Source organism: Ochlerotatus camptorhynchus, unplaced genomic scaffold, assembly GCF_037179485.1.
Source record: "Ochlerotatus camptorhynchus isolate MF236.1 unplaced genomic scaffold, CSIRO-AGI_Acam_v1.1 ptg000503l, whole genome shotgun sequence".
Classification (NCBI taxonomy): Eukaryota; Metazoa; Arthropoda; class Insecta; order Diptera; family Culicidae; genus Ochlerotatus; species Ochlerotatus camptorhynchus.
The window spans coordinates 1,695,023-1,707,765 of record NW_027040988.1 but is presented as its reverse complement, the minus strand read 5'-3'; the positions used below and the strand labels follow the sequence as shown (position 1 = coordinate 1,707,765).

At 40.2% G+C, this 12,743-nt stretch overlaps 1 protein-coding gene across 1 annotated transcript; it reads right to left on the bottom strand.

Annotated features, from left to right (window-relative positions):
• Positions 1–9,610: 9,610 nt before the first annotated feature.
• On the bottom strand, positions 9,611–12,538 carry Nop60B (dyskerin pseudouridine synthase 1 Nop60B). The gene is made up of 4 exons (XM_065235870.1): positions 12,315–12,538; positions 10,854–12,187; positions 10,394–10,558; positions 9,611–10,325 (listed from the first exon to the last, which is right to left on the bottom strand). Exons 1-4 carry the CDS (start codon positions 12,325–12,327, stop codon positions 10,263–10,265), a joined length of 1,575 nt encoding a protein of 524 aa, XP_065091942.1. The 5' UTR covers positions 12,328–12,538; the 3' UTR covers positions 9,611–10,262.
• Positions 12,539–12,743: the final 205 nt, after the last annotated feature.

Here is a 12,743-nt window from a genome sequence, read left to right as displayed (position 1 = left end):
CTCAGCACCGACTGAAGAACGACTACTCGCGAGAGCAAAAATTACACGCTTCTGTGAAGCATACTGTGAAGTTTTGCCAGCTTTGCTACAATTTGACAGCTCGCAAACCACTGGGCAGCACCGAAGGGAGCTGAAAAATGGCTGCCATCGCATCACTTGCCGGAAATTAGGTGGAAAACTATGCTACAACGAGGCGCGTGTCGTTCTTCCGGATCATTACCGACGGAAATGGAGGGTAGCAAAATTGGAAATTATAAATTACAGGTAAGAAAATCCGTGAATGGCATCTTTTGTGACGAGGGTTGATTTTGCTCCGAGGAGGTCTTAGAAAAATGATCCCCATGATGTAAAAGAAATGCATTTGGGCGGCGCTGAAAAGACGTTCGTGTGATAAATGAAGAGGGCCTAAACCATGATGGGCAATGAAATTTGAAGTTGTTTTTATTTAAGATTTTTCTATCAAATGGATCAAATAAATACAGTACCATCATCATTTGCTTGTTGATACTTCATCCAGTGTCTACTAATTTTGCTTAATAAAATTTCGTGAGATTTAAAGGACTTCATCGGAAATTTTCCAGGATTTTAAAGAAATATTTTTATAATATTGCACCTTTTTTTAGACTCCTGCGCAAAGAATAATAGCACAGGTTAGAAAATGTAAAATCGACTTATTTGAAAGCAGTACCAGCTTAAGAACAGTACTGGCAAGTTACGCTAATGAATTACCATAGAGGTAACTCTAAGACTAGAAGGTCCCGAAATAATGTGCTCAACTTTTTGGCTCAGCTCTGGTACTCTCTTCGGTCCCAAGCTAATCGATTCACCCCTCGAAACATAGGAAAAACCAATAACCCCTCATTTTATCTGTCAAACTTTCATAGCGAATCAAAACAAACATTGCGTAGTACTAGAATTTCGACTAGTATGGGGTACGTTAATCGTTTGCTTGGGACCAATAGGCTAGTCAAGTTTAAAAATTTAAAATCGTTAGTTTCGTATTGATTGTTGGAATTACGCTAGGAATTCTCAGTCATTCTCCTGAAAATATTTCTCCTCGGTATTCACCAAATATTCCTCTAAAATTCCCATGGTATTTTCGGAATTCCCTCTATATTCTGATAAGAATACTGCAGGTTCCGAGAATTTCTTGAAATGAGCCTTAGAATTCTCTAGAAACTCTTCTTTGAGTTCTCTAAAGATGATTACAGGAACAACCTTGAAACTGTCCAGTTTTCCTTTGAAATTAACCTCAAAGCATCGATGGAAATTTCTATAAATCTTTCATCAAAACTTCCTTGAAATATCCTGATGTATGTGGGCGTTTGGTGGAATACATGTATAGAGAGAGAAGGATTAGTAATTTCCATTTAATACCAATACCTTATTTGCTTATCCTTGACAGATGCGTGTATTTCGTCCACCGACAAACCTGACCAAAGCACACTACTGACATCTGGCTCCGTGTTCGCGGGAAATATTAAGCTAAGCCATGAACCCGCATGCAAAAGTTATGAATTGATTCGTGTATGATCTATTCTGGACGAATTTTTTTTTATCTACATCAAAAAATCCTATGGTTTTGACAGTTTGGATCACTGCACATTTAAATCGACCGTTTACGATTTTCGGGCATAAGTCAGAATTAAGTGTCATGTCGATTTGTCGGTGTTTCAGCTCCGCGCTTTGAAAGTTAAACTTGGATTTTATAAAATGGACATTACTGAATCCATTCAATAACAATAAGATCGAAATTCTCGCTCAGCTGCAAGATAAGCGACGCATCACTCAATCTGCTTTGCGCAGAGCTGAGGATAGACTATAATATTATCATCTCTCATTTTTCAACGATTATTCATGTTCCTCTCCCATCCAAACCATGAAAATATCGCTCTCTCAAAATCGGTGAGAACACTTTTTTTATCACCCATTTAACACCGACAATATTCGATATAAACATGTTGACTGAAACCGTTTGGCAGCATTTGCAAAAGCATTTGTAAACAAACTTTCTAAGGCCCTTTACACGCGAACCAAAGTACGCCCACGCAAACCAGCAACATCATCGGATAGGGGCAAGTATCAACTTTCCGAAAGTGGTATTGGTTTGCGTGAAATGAAAATCTTCGTCTCCAAAGCTCATCCATTCTAGTGTGTAGTGAAGTCTTAGTGAGCTAACATAAGTGTGAGTCGCCTCTCCGTGATCTTGTTGTTTGCTCTTTCTTTGCCTGGTCATTTTCCGTGGGATAAAAATGAACTGGATAAGGGCAGGGGCGTAGTGAGGGGGTGACGAAAGATTTTATAGTGACAAACTTGTCCACAAATTCATTCAATTCCCTTTCAAAAAATAAATAGTACATAAATTAACAGTGTACTGATGCTAACTGCGAAAGATACGCTCCTTGCCTCCCATAGCCTAAATCGTGTCGGAGTTCATACAGCCAGTACTTCACCTATACAATGATAACCTTCTTCGGAACTGTACAAGAAATGTTCAAATATTTCAGTAACTCAACTACGCGATGGAGTATTCTTAAAGTCCTTGGGAGTATCGTTGAAAGGGCATCCCTAATAAAAATTGTATGGTTAATTTGCTTAACGACGTGTTCTGGGTATCATCCAAACCATTTGTGAAATAGTTCAATAATTTGGGTTATCGTTCGTTTATGGTTATTTTTTATTAGGGATTCCGGTACAAGATGGTCGTCTAAAAGCAGTATCAGTATCTAAAACGATAACAAAATTGATTTTTTTTCGTTTATTTACTAGACTCAGTCGTGTGTAACACTTTGCGGAATCCGTATTTTTTTAATTAACATTTTATACAGCACTAATCTAGTTTAGTATTGGGTACCAATTACTCGTGGCGGGCTCGAGGTTAATGGGTAACAATTTCGATTGGAAGGAGCTAGGTAGGAAACAGGTTTCTGAAGCCTTCTTCAGCTACTACTCTCGAACGGTTGACCAAATGCTGGCTGGGCAGGGGCAAGTAGCACAGTAACAGCAGGATATTAATACTGGGACACAATGGCTGGAAGTTGTTTGGAAATGGATGGGGATGGGGATGGTCACACCAGACTCTAACATCAGACAAACAAAGAAATTCGTAGATCGCCTGCGTGTTGGGAAGATCAAGGGTTTCCAATACATCTTTTACTTCACGGAAGAGTTGTCTCGAGGGGGACGACTCTATCTACGATGCAAAAAAGATTGTGTTTTGACACAATCTATATATATATTATAGACATATAATATAGAAAAAATAATTTCTTTTCATAATTTTAGGTGTAGACATTGGCAAATCAAAGTTGGCACTCGTGGAGAATAGAAGAACTATGAAAGTGATGATGGTTTCAAAATTTTCCACGGGGAAGTATACGAGTGCAATCTTAAAATGCTTTTATTTTGAAAATGGAGCATTTTATTTAAATCTGGTTACTGCTACAGTGGTAGAAAAGCGGAAGTCTATGTTTACACCTAAAAATCTGAAAAGAAATTATGTTTTCTGTATTATATGTCTATTGAGTAGTCCTGAAGTTTTCTACTAACGTAGCACTAACCAGATTTAAATAAAATGCTCCATTCATAAAATAAAGGCATTTTAAGATTGCACTCGTATACTTCCCCGTGGAAAATTTTGAAACCATCATCACTTTCATAGTTCTTCTATTCTCCACGAGAGCCAACTTTGATTTGCTAATTGTGTATAGAGTTCTCCAGATGCACAAAAGTGTGCGTGAGACCGCGCGCTACCTTTTTAAGTAGTTGTGATATCGCGATACCTTTTTGTTTCTTCTTCTTCTTCTTCTTCGTTTTTACGTATGGATGTTGGATTTTAGTGTTCGTGAGATTGCGCTTGGAGATCTCTATACTCTGTTTTGTATTGTACACAGCAAAAAAAATTGTGATATCGATCAACGTAATTCAAGCTGATGTATGAAATAATGATGTAATAGCAAAAAGCAGATACAATCCCCCTTATTCTGCGAGTCACGTGACTCTCTCTCACCGGTGAGGTGACAATAATCACCTCGTGTGAGGTGACTCTCCATTTGATTTGCATGGAGAGTCACCTCACACGAGGTGACAATTGTCACCTCACCGGTGAGAGAGAGTCACGTGACTCGCAGAATAAGGGGGAATACTACATACTACAATACTATGACGTACATCGTACAACGTAATATTACACAACCAGCGGAATGACCTCTGTGCAGCTGTTTGGATGTAATATTCAACAACTTTTTTTTTTCCGTGTTTTTGACAAATAAAATTATAGTTCGTATGCCTCCGCCATGGCAGGACGGCCAAACCAATGGTCGTGTTTAACTTTATATATATTTTTTTTAATTCTTTATTAAAGAGATTTTTAGCCTTAGGCTAGTTCATCTCTAGTTTAACTTTATATATTACTCCGTAAACACAACGTAAATGGGGTCCAGCCCGTGCGCGATCATAATTTGGTGCCGTGACCAATCGTTAGACACCTGCGGGCAACGTTTTAAAGTCCATGTAACCAGTGGAAATGTGAAGTAAATAACGCGATAGACTGCTACAAGGATTCCGCTCCACTTCCAGCTACGATGGTGTGTCCTTCATGGTAGCCATCTAGCTGAGCATGTACCTTTCTGACTCACCGTGGACTAGGACAGTTCTGGTCAGGGGTTAGAGATGAACTAGCCTGAGGCTAAAAATCTCTTTAATAAAGAATTAAAAAAAAAAAAAAGTTCTGGTCAGGGAACATGCTCACTCCAAAAGGCGAGTGGTTATGACGGATACATGTGCAGTTATAGTGTTTGTCGCTCATCTTCGTGTTATATTCGTAATATTCATCTCATAAATATCCGTTTCATCAATGGAAAATCGTTTGTTTTGAGGGGAGAGTAGTATTCACATGTGTCTCTTTTGTACAGTACACAACAGAAAGACACTTGATAATACAACTGTGGCGATATCTGTGTGAGGATAGATGTACCTCTTGAGCTAGTAATCACTACGTCCCTGTATAAGGGAACACTCAGCCTGAGCTATCCAGAATGTAGGGGTATTTTTTTTTTTTTTTTTTTTTTTATTTTTTTTTTATTGGGTATCAAGCTGGAGCTGCGTGACAGCTTAGTTTTCAAGACTTGACCCATTTGAATAAATTTTGCTTCTATCTTTGACAATACAGCAGAAGGACTAGCCTATGTTGGCCGCTTGAACACTGGATTCCGTATGTATTGTTTCAAGATAGTTATAGAAAAAAGGCTGTGACGTGTGCGCGTAGATACATCCGCGTAGTAAACCGATTGAATACGTAAATCCGTTTCGAACGAAATATCTAAATTATGTAAGTTACGAAAACCGCGCGAATTCCGAAAGCCGTGCGAGACAACCGAAGCGAGAAAAAAGGCTTATTATCATTTAAAGAGTGCCACCAAAATAAATGTGATAGCCTATGTTGGCAAGTTGATTAATTTTGGTTTCCTCCCTAGATATTCTACTTACTTACTGCTGAGCTTTGTATCAAATTAGTTAATTTAAAGAACGTATCAATTATTTCAAGATTTCGCGACCGCACCGAACAAATTCTATGAGCTCAAAAGCGTTTGACAAACTTTACCGAATTGCGTATCACTTCTGCGTAAGCTCCGTAGACGTAGGCGCGTTGAATCCGACAGTCGGCAACGGTTTAACCTGTACCAACACCGCTTAAGGAACGACCTCAAGTCAGTGAAACCGTTTATAGCTAAACATCTAAATTACGTAAGATACGAAAATCGCGCAAATTGTGAACGCCACGCGAAACAACCGTAGAGAAAGAAAAAAAAAACAACTTATTATCACTTAAAGAGTGCCACCAAAATAAATGTGATAGCCTATGTTGGCAAGTTGATTAATTTTGGTTTCCTCCCTAAATATTCTACTTATTTTACTGTTGAGCTTTGTTTCAATTTAGTTATTTTACCGCACGTATCAATCATTTCAAGATTTCGCGACCGTAACGAACAAATTCTATACTACAGAAGCTCAAAAAAACTTTTGGTGAGCTCTACCGCATTTGCGAATCACTTCTGCGTAAGCTCCGTAGACGTAGGCGCGTTGATTCCGACAGCCGCGAAAAGTTAAGCATGCATCAATACCACATAAGGAAAGATCGATTTTACGTATGGTTTAGTTCATAGATTAGCATTGACTGCTGTTTACAAATGTAAGTACTTGAACACTAAGAAATAAGTTAACTCAAATGCTTTAACCGCATATATAAGAGATTTCGCGTATTGAGAGAATTATATAGTAATCGAGTACAACAAACTCAGGGGAATACAATACCTCCAAAAGTTTAAAAGCTATTAATTGTCACATACCTTTACTTTTACTTATTTCCTAAACTATTCCTCTCCTTGTTAATCTGCTTAATAGTATTGGTCTGCCTGCGTTTTCTTGTTAATGTTCAAACCTAAATAAGAAGATTTATTCTACAACTTTAAAGATTAGTTGCCTCCTAAGCGGACCCCCCGCATCCTAATTCTTTTGTTAATCTACTTAATGTCATTAGACTTTCTGAAGTTTCTTATTTAAGTTCATTTGATGATTATGATATCTCATTAGTCTAATTTAATAAATTATTAAAAGCTCTAATTCACCTAATCAATCATAACCCATGCTTTATAAAGTACCTGCACTTGTGCTTGTAATCTAAAATTAAACGTGTTTCAAGTACTTTTGATTTAAGCCTATACCTATTTATTATATCTTAGTTCGACCCAGGTAACACCTTCATGTGAGTAAAATGCTTCATTTTGAAGTTAGTTTCCTAGCTGATATTTACATTATATAGGGTATATGTTTCAATTACGCTCTCACGCTTCCACTATGTCGCACCACAAAAATACATATGGGTATGTCACAATAGAAGCACACCACAGTGGAAATCCCGAGCCATAGTTCAAACACTTATCCCAAATCAAAATGAAGCACATATAAGATTAGTTACAATACCATGTATAAAAATGGTGTTTAACATTGTTCCCTGAGTAATACCTCAATTAAAACAACAATGAAAGCTTGTCACGCAAATAGAAGGAGCACCGATGGGCATTTTCTGAAATACTTCAATAGTATAATTCCCTTGCAAACCCAAATAAATCTATCGTAAAAAATAAATAAAATAAGAGTGATTTGCGGCAAAACCCGCCAGTATCACACCCAACGTCAGTGCCTATACGTAAGCGTACTACGACGCGGCTCTCAATAAAAGGAGTAACAAGTGTGATACTATCACTGCTAGACTAGATCTTTGGTTCTCTCATGCAGTGGTTTATCAGAGAGGGGAAGCTTAGTAATCCCCATTGCCTGCCCATGACGCCATTCTATCGCGGCATGAGCCAGCAACGCCGACCATAAACCTACCGTCTCCAACACTCCACTAGCATGAAATTAAGCCCGCCCACCAACAGCAAGGTGCAAAAACTAGCCAAGGGGAGGGTATCCAGAATGTAGGGGTATTTAATACTGATATTCCTCGTAAATGCGTTATCTCCATTACACTTAGATGTACTTTGGTATTTTAACGATAGTGGAAATGTTTACGATGTGCTATGTGAAAACCCCTAGGACAGGCTTACCCAACCTATCTAAACTAGCTTTTTTTAAATGACTGTATCTAATTTCAATGAACATGTTTCAAACTGCATTTTATTATTATTCATTCATTGTGAGTAAAAATTCATAATTGGAATTTGTAATTTATCAGCCCTCACCCTGGTGGCCACTGCCAACCCATAGTGTTAGGTGAGAACCTACCAAGCATAAGCGTTAAAACATGCCAGACCGTACAGCATGCCGCAATTGTGACTAGCCGGGGCAAAATATCCAAATTAGTACACCGATACATCAAATAGGGATAGCAAGAGATGGAGAGGGAAAGAGCACAGACAAACAGACGAAACTCTTCATTGTGTATCTTCGTTCATGCATTTAACGGTTGATTTGAATATTATCAGTTCCGCGAACTACTCGCCGCAGCGCTGGCATCGGATCACTTTGAACTTTCTATATATTCTATAGAACTTTTATGCAATATTGTTTACGAGTTAGCGAGCAAGCTTGTTTTCCGCGAGAAGCCAGAGAGATGTCGCTACTGAGGTTATATGTTTTGAGATACTATGTTTTCAAGAACAAGTTTTTCAAAGTGTTACGTCTGTTTGTCTGTGGAAAGAGTAAGAGATATCAATTTGTTGAAAGAAAAGAACAATAAGAACGAAAATATTAGTTGCCTCCTAGGTCCACCGCTATGGCTGATCCGTACGGTATACCGATACCTGGCACTACATTGACCGTTCCATAATTGGTTGAACCGTACGGTATATTAACACCTGAAATTATACAAAAACAAATTAAACTTTAGCACCAACCCCCCACCAACAGCTCCAAGCCATGCAACAGGATCATTTCGTGCCCCATGACAACTTGATTCAGTTGCTTCCAGGTTCATTTTTTTGGCGCCAGCCGGGAGAGACTTGGTCCTGTACCCAATGCTTTCCTTGTCTCCATTCCGCTCAGCTACTCGCAATTGATTGTGATATAGTGGGCGGAATATTACAATGTTAGACAAACAATGCAGACGTCTTCCAAATTTGGCCGATCGTCAGGTAATCAGTGGGTTACCACCTGGTACCTCTTAGCAAGCACTCCCCCCTATTCTGCGAGTCATGTGACTCTCTCTCACCGGTGAGGTGACAATAGTCACCTCGTGTGATTTGTCACTCTCCATTTGATTTGCATGGAGAGTCACCTCACACGAGGTGACAATTGTCACCTCACCGGTGAGAGAGAGTCACGTGACTCGCAGAATAAGGGGGATAGTCTGGCGGATAGAATTTCGATCTATCAAAAAGCGGAACCATTTCAATACATTGTAGACCAACAATTGAAAAGGTACTATCAACTATTATAAACAAAAGGTTGATTATTCTTTCCTCGCCAGTCGAAGGTAAATTTACCAGCATCGTCGGATAGGGGAAATTTTCCACATCCTTAAGATGGCCTTAGTTTGTGTAGGTGATCTTTTAGTCTGAGAAAACGGTTTCCGAAATTTTGTTCGCAATAGCTGATATGCTCTTTTCTGTTGTTGGTCGTGATTTGCTCGATTGGTTCCGCTATTTGACAGCTTAATTGATTCCCGAGATTCTATCCGCCAGACTATGAATATAGCGACTATAGGGAAGACTTCCCCTACCCGATGGATATGTTGGTTTGTGTTGTAGGCGTGCCTTGAATTCTTAGAAATCAACGAGCTGTTACGTCCTAATTCCAGCATTATCTAGATTTCTTGCGTCTACTTTGAGTCATCGTCATGGCTCTCCGTGGCAAATCGACATCGACCATCGAGTAGAGGAAGACTTCTCCTACCCTATGGTTATGTTGGTTTGTCAAGGCGTGTCTTGAATTCCGAGAAATCAACGAGAGAAGTCATGGTTTACAAAGGCTGTTATGCCATAATTCCAGCTCTATCTAGAAGTATTCAACGTTCGAAAAAAAATGTACTATAGTAACAATTCTAAAAAAATGTAGAGAAAATACATTGCATTTGAGGAAATTTCGAAGCATAATGACAAGTGAGCCAATGTAAACTTACATTTACAAATAGTGATTATAATTCTATATCTGTATCTTTTGAACGTAAAAAAAAAGTTTGCTTACTAGAATAAACAAAAAATAAACACCAACAAAGACACCCACATTTGTTTGGGTGTCTGATGCTTTGTTTGAGTTGGTACACACGTACGTTTGTTACGTTACTATACTATCTTATCGAGCATACAAACGTCGAACCTTTCTGCTTTGAAACTATTCATACTCTTCATTTTGGTTTTGTACGAAACTAAGAAAAAAAAACACATGACTGTATAATTGTAGTTCTCCGGGTACCGATTTTTGTAAAATTCGTTCCACTATGGACCTGAGCTTTTAATTCAAGAAAACAAATGCCCTTTTCTACTCGCGAGCTGCAAGTTTCGATGAAATTTACGAATATATTAGTATCATCAACCGGAAATTGCGTTGACATAACTAAACCTATTAAACGAGAGTGTACTCTGTTATACTTTCCCCCCTTCAAACCGTAGGATGGCAAGTAAAGAGGAATTGGTTTTCCTCTTCCAAGCCGGCGGACGTGTGAATCAATGATCGACTTAAACGATGATCAGATGCGAGATTTGATGAAAGTACCTATAGGTATGGTTGTTCAAGAAGTACCACTCCAGCTGATGAAGGGCACATTATTCTGCATCCTCCTCTTGCTTTTTGTCCTTCTTCTTCTTCTTTTTCTTGGTTTCAGAGGGCTAAGAAATATACAAGAAAAAAATGGTTAACGTAAGAACAATCAGATCCGAGCAAAAGCAAATGTTACCTCTGCGGCTTCAGCATCTACGGCTTCAGCGGCCTCAGGTTCTTCCGGCGAATCTTCGTCCTTCTTGTGTTTTTTCTTCTTCTTCTTTTTCTTCTCGCCGGCATCAACCTCCATGGCTGAGACGTCCAACGAGTTGTCCGCTGCACTAGTGACGCTCAATTTGCGCTGTTGAAGATATATTGATAAGTAGATGTTATTCAATTTAGAATCTATTTGTGCTACAAATAAAGTTTAATGATCACGGCAATTACAGCTATTAGCAGGGGATAAAGAAAATGTAAGTCAAACAGTTAACTGTCCAAGTTCTAAATTACTGCAACTAAGTCCTCAATTGGTCCTGTATTGGACTTTAAAATCGGTTTGTTATCAATCCATTTGGGATGATCTAACATTGTGGCTGGCAAATGACTTTGGATAGAACCCCTAAAATAAGTAAGCACAATCTCAGGTCAAAACTCACCTTTCCTCCAGCGAATTCATCGTCTTCGGCCGCCGCACCATTTCCATTCGTATCCTTGCCAGCAGCAGTTGGTTTGTTGAAATCTACATAACCGGTCACCCACTCTTTCGGGGTCTTATCGTTCGGTTTGCCATACTTGTCCAGCTTTCCGCTGGCAATCAGCTGCTTCTTCATCGAAGCCTTCGGTCCCAAGCCCCACTTGCGCGGATAGGTGTCCCGTTCCATGATGACACGCTTGATCTTTGCGCACACTCCATGGTCGCAGCTGGCCATCGTAGCCGTCGTCATCAGTGCAATGGCCAGTGCCACAGCTTCTCCCTTCGTAGTCACAATCACAATCTCCTGATCCATTTCGATTCCGTCTTCATAACGGAGCACACCAGGAAGCATAATCTTAGCACCATAGCAAACGGCATTCACCGAGCTGTCTTTCATGATGATACGTTTATGACCGACCAGAAGGCCCTCCAAAGGCTTAATCACCCTTCGGAGCATTGTTTCGTCCTTGTGGTTCTCGTACAGATACTGGGCATCGATAACGTCATGCATGGTGACCATGCCATCCTTCTCCGACTGGATACCGGAGCGAACGCGACGCAGTTCCAACATCTGACCTCCTACGCCGGTTACCAGACCCAAGTGGACACACATGGTACGAATGTAGGAACCTGCCTCGCAGCTGACCCAGAACACACCCATGTTGCGCTGATCATCGTAATCCAGCAGCTTCGAATCGTACACGGTACGAACACGGAGCTGACGCTTGACAGCCGAAATCAACGGCGGTCTTTGGAACAGTGCTCCACGAAGCTTTTCCAAGCCTTGGTTGACCTTAGCCACGGAATCCACTGCCGAGTGTAGTTTGAAGACGGCCACGTACTCCTTGCCAGCGCTCTGTTGGCTCTTAACCAACCGCGTAGCCCTATCGATACAAACGATCAAACAACCCGTCACCTTGGGGTCCAATGTACCCGAATGGCCGGTCTTATCGACTTTCAAAATTCGCTTAATCCATGCGACCACCTCATGAGAGCTGGGATTGGAAGGCTTGTCCAGATTGATAAATCCAGACGTCACATACTCCTTGACCTTCCGATTCAACGGCGACGATCCGAATGGCAGTGGGGTGTAGTGGTTGGTTCGGACGTTCAACCGATCGAAATTCTTCAACAACAACGGCCATTTCGATGTGTCCAACTTGGCAATCGCCTCGGACGGTTTGATCTGGAAGTTACCAGACTTTTGAATCTCGCCTAAATTTTCAATTTCGGCTCCCGGTTCCTGTTTGATCTTCTTCTTTTTCTTCTCCTTCTTAATAGTCGGAGATCCCATTTCTAAAATTGAAATGACCAGACTCAATCTCTTGCTGTTACGATCCACCAGACGATGGAACCTCGTGACAAAACCACGAGCTTCCGAACGCTGCATAATCGAAAAGTAAATAAAATGAACAATACCCACCATAGTCCGACATTTTGATGCAGCTTCGATATTTTAACTTCCCGTGCACCAAAATTCACAGCAATACGCACAATTGAGAAGCGATTTGTTAGAAAATTTAACGAAATAAAACTAACACGCCATTCGAAGCTATAGTTTCGGAATGGCTGCTCTCCGAATGAGACCAAAATATTATGACGAGCACGCGTGCTGCTTGTGGGGAACGCTGGACGTATTTGAGGTTATGTTTTGTAGGTGCGGTTGTGTTTGTGACATCGCTGTTCTCTGTTTTGACTCTTTGCTCGGCAGGGGTGTAACGAAATGGAAACCACTGGGATCAATCAAGATTGTTATAGATCAGTGCACGAAGATTTGCTGCACTCTTCTTTCACCCGTAAATTTTGACAGTTTTGGGGGGTTTGTTTTGGCTCCCATTCGTTGTCATCTCTT

Excerpts from the sequence above, each read along its gene's own strand:
- Nop60B (XM_065235870.1), bottom strand. Across the intron at positions 10,559-10,853 it reads ATGAATTCGCTGGAGGAAAG|CGCAAATTGAGCGTCACTAG; the intron begins GTGAGTTTTGAC and ends TATCTTCAACAG. Across the intron at positions 10,326-10,393 it reads TAGATGCTGAAGCCGCAGAG|CCCTCTGAAACCAAGAAAAA; the intron begins GTAACATTTGCT and ends TATATTTCTTAG.